This window comes from Paralichthys olivaceus, chromosome 9, assembly GCF_024713975.1.
Source record: "Paralichthys olivaceus isolate ysfri-2021 chromosome 9, ASM2471397v2, whole genome shotgun sequence".
NCBI lineage: Eukaryota > Metazoa > Chordata > Actinopteri > Pleuronectiformes > Paralichthyidae > Paralichthys > Paralichthys olivaceus.
Window position 1 is genome coordinate 20,536,614 of NC_091101.1, and position 3,387 is coordinate 20,540,000.

The following is a 3,387-nucleotide window of genomic DNA, read 5'->3' on the forward strand; positions in this document are numbered from 1 at the left end:
ATTCATGTACTTGTACACATAATACAGTTCTGCATCCAGCAGTGGATGCCAGGCATTTAGTCCTAAACCAAATGTTGGATAAATCAAATGTTTGACCTGACGATGGTGCTGAGTACAAAATTAAGGGATCAACAAAAGTTATTGGGAAACATGTTCTGGGAACAATGTCTTCAAGTGCCTCTCCCATAATTAGACGGATTCATGTTGAAATATTTCACTGGAAAAGTTTTTGACCTGGTGGTGGTGATGAACATCCAATCAGTAGCTAAAACTTATGCAAGCTACCACGTCACAGTGCAGGGTTATTTGTGTGTGTTTGTGGTGAGCTGAGAAGCTGTGTGGTGTTCAGCTGTTTGACATCTTAACCATTCAGTCATTTTGGTTTGAAATTAGAAATAATTTCACCCACTTTAAAAATATGACTGAGATACATTTTAAAATGTGAGCGGTGCAGAAGCTGTTGTTGCCTCACAGTTTATCCCAAGAGGCAGAAATGTTTGTTAGTTTGATTAAAGCCTATCAAGTCAGACCATTAAAAGTCTTCTGTCAAAGCTTTGGTGAAAACTGTGTAAACTGTGATGAATAATTCAAAGACAACGATCATTTTACTTGAGATTAGCTTGCCTGGTTGCCATGGAGGAAATGCATGTATTATTTACTGGCTGTGTGAGTGTGACTGTAAGGCAGCTTACAGACGCTCAGTCGTTTTTAGATCTGTTCCAGCAGCCAGGATTAAACCTGCTAGTAATCCATGGGAAACAAAATAGAGTGTCTGAGCTGCATGTTTACCTCTGAATGAGAGACAGGGAGCCGTGGTGTTGCGTGGACCATGTAATGTAGCAGAGGGCTCGCAATGGAGGGGACAATGCTGACGGAGGGGCAGGAGAAGCCACAGAAGCGGGTGAGGTTCCGAGTGGCTTCTGGGAACAGCGGACGGGTGCTGAAGGAGATGTTCAAGGATGAGGGGCCTTCGGACTCCCTGGAGTCAGACTGCACCAGCAGCTCTGACGCTGACAGAGCCAGTACCCCATCCACAAGTGGAGACTCACAGGGACACCTGTATGGATACATGGGCTCGGAGCTGGACGACAGCGAGAGCGAGCCCGATGACCTGCTCATGTATGCGGGGGCCACCAAGGACTGGTCATTCACCACCAAGAGGGTCAACATACTCAGTAAAAATGGGACTGTGAGGGGGGTCAAGCACAAAGTCAGCGCAGGTCAGACGCTGTTTGAAAACCTTCCCAATTGCAGCAGTGTAAGTAGACCACATCCGACTGGAACTCATCTGATTAAAAATATCCTGTTTCATAAACCACATCTTTTCTTTTTAGCTCCAGTTCCCATCAGTACGAGTCCCTGTCCTCAAGTCTAGTTACAGGTATGAGCTCCACGTAGGTGTATGACCAGGATAAAGCTCACAATAGAGGACAAGGTCGCAGAGCAATTAAAGATTGATGATGCATTTCGTTAAGTGTTTCAAGAGAAACTAATCAGGTTAATGAATTCTCTGCACTTCGCTTTCTAGTGTCTGTGCACAAAGAACTGTTTGTTATTCTGATGTAAGTCTTGGTCGTCTCGTACGCTGATTCAGAGGTGATGCAGAAGGTCGAATGGAAGAAACTGTTTCTCTGCTGTGTGATGTTAGGAGGAATTAGTTCAGAGCAGATAAAGCTCTGAGTCGTGATTAAGTGAGATTATCTTTCTTTAAGGGTGAAGTTTAAATGCTTATCAAGGTGAAGTGGTGTGATCCGCTCCTGAAGGAACATCGGAGTGTTTCTTGCTGCTGTTTTTTTGTTTTAAAAATCATTGAGTTTTATTGTGATATAAAACATGAAAAAAAAATTTGTCTCACTTGTTTGAGGTAGTTATGGGATTTGACCTGTATTTGATAATATATCATTGAATGGTAATGCTGTGCAGAGCTTTCGACTCAATCCACATTTTCATCTGGAATAACATTCAGTAGCTACTTTGACCGGTCCAGCTACAGCATCTCTCTTTTTTAAAGATATTTTTGGGCATAAATTGATAGAGCAAATTTAATCGTGGAAGTGGGAGAGAGAGTGGGGAAGACATGCAGTGAAAGGCACAGTCGGAACAGCTCCAAGAGAACTGAAGCCCAATAGCTCACCTGTTTGAGTGGGCGCACCAACCTACAATATCTGAAATCATTTTCCAGCCTCTGCACAGTGAATTGATTTCTAAACTCCACTAAAGTAAATGCAGATCAAAGGAAGCTGCCTGCAGGTGATGATGAACACATTTAAAGTCTTAAAATCAGTGCTCTACTTTTCTGAGGCGTTACTTCCTGTAGCACCACTTTTCTAAAAGGTTTATAAGTCAAAACCCTGTAATAGTCCCACAAACGCAGGCTTGAGAATGGTGTTAATGTATTTGTGATGTCAGTTGTTGGAATCTTTATTTCATTTTGAGCCCGTCCTGAGTCATTTGTGATCTCGAGTTCAAGTCTGAGTGCAGCCAGATGAGTCCTGAATGCATCTCAGACCACATTCAGAGGTGTTCTGGGAATAATGTGACCACATTATTTTTGCTGTGTGAAGGCAAATGCATCCTGGGCCACAAATACAGAACAGCTGACTCAGCTGATGACCTCTGACCTTCTACAGTGTCACAGTGAATCAATCATTGTTTTTTATGCCATACCTTAATTTGTTTGTATCAACACTGATCACCACATAATGAATTCTTGACAAATTTGTACAAGATTATAGCCTCATCATAACTGTATTCAAACTGATTCAACAACAGGAAGCATTTCATTTTCGCCTTGTCCAAGAAAATCCATGATCAGAATCGATACCACATACAACTTCTACTTCACAAAGTGTTTTTTATCACATTTTTTTATCTTCATCTTACGTCTGCCTAGAAAACATCATCTTTCCACGTCCCTGAGGGTCACGTTAAATGTGCAGATATTAAAGTAAACCTTGTGTTTCCTCCCTTGTAGTTGGAGATGTTGCTTGAGTTTGGGCGGATTGTCATCTACACGACCAGTTTCCGTGTGGTGAGGACGACCTTCGAGCGCTGCGAGCTGGTCAGAAAGATTTTCCAGAACCACAGGGTAAGGTTTGTGGAGAAGAACATCGCTCTGAACAGCGAGTATGGGAAGGAGTTGGAGGAGCGGTGCAAACGTGTGGGAGAACCTCCTTCATTACCGGTTGTGTTCATTGATGGACACTACCTAGGGGTCAGTACTTCTTCCTCATGATATCTGATATCGATATTCTGTAAATCCCACACTGAGTTTATTAGATATTGAATCTTTGCATTTCTTGTTCTGCAGGGTGCTGAGAAAATCCTCGGTATGAATGAATCAGGAGAGCTTCAAGATCTTCTGACCAAAATCGAGGTTGGTTTTCA

General features: G+C 42.5%; 1 protein-coding gene across 1 annotated transcript in view; it reads left to right on the forward strand.

Moving 5' to 3' along the window:
- The first annotated feature begins 731 nt into the window (after nt 1-731).
- Nucleotides 732-3,387, forward strand: part of grxcr1a (glutaredoxin and cysteine rich domain containing 1 a) — a 4,093-nt gene continuing 1,437 nt past the window's right edge. Inside the window, exons 1-3 of the mRNA XM_020082907.2 lie at nt 732-1,258; nt 2,975-3,214; nt 3,311-3,376. Of these exons, the coding sequence (XP_019938466.1) occupies nt 854-1,258; nt 2,975-3,214; nt 3,311-3,376 (711 nt within the window). The 5' untranslated portion in view covers nt 732-853. The remainder of the gene's footprint in view (nt 1,259-2,974; nt 3,215-3,310; nt 3,377-3,387) is intronic.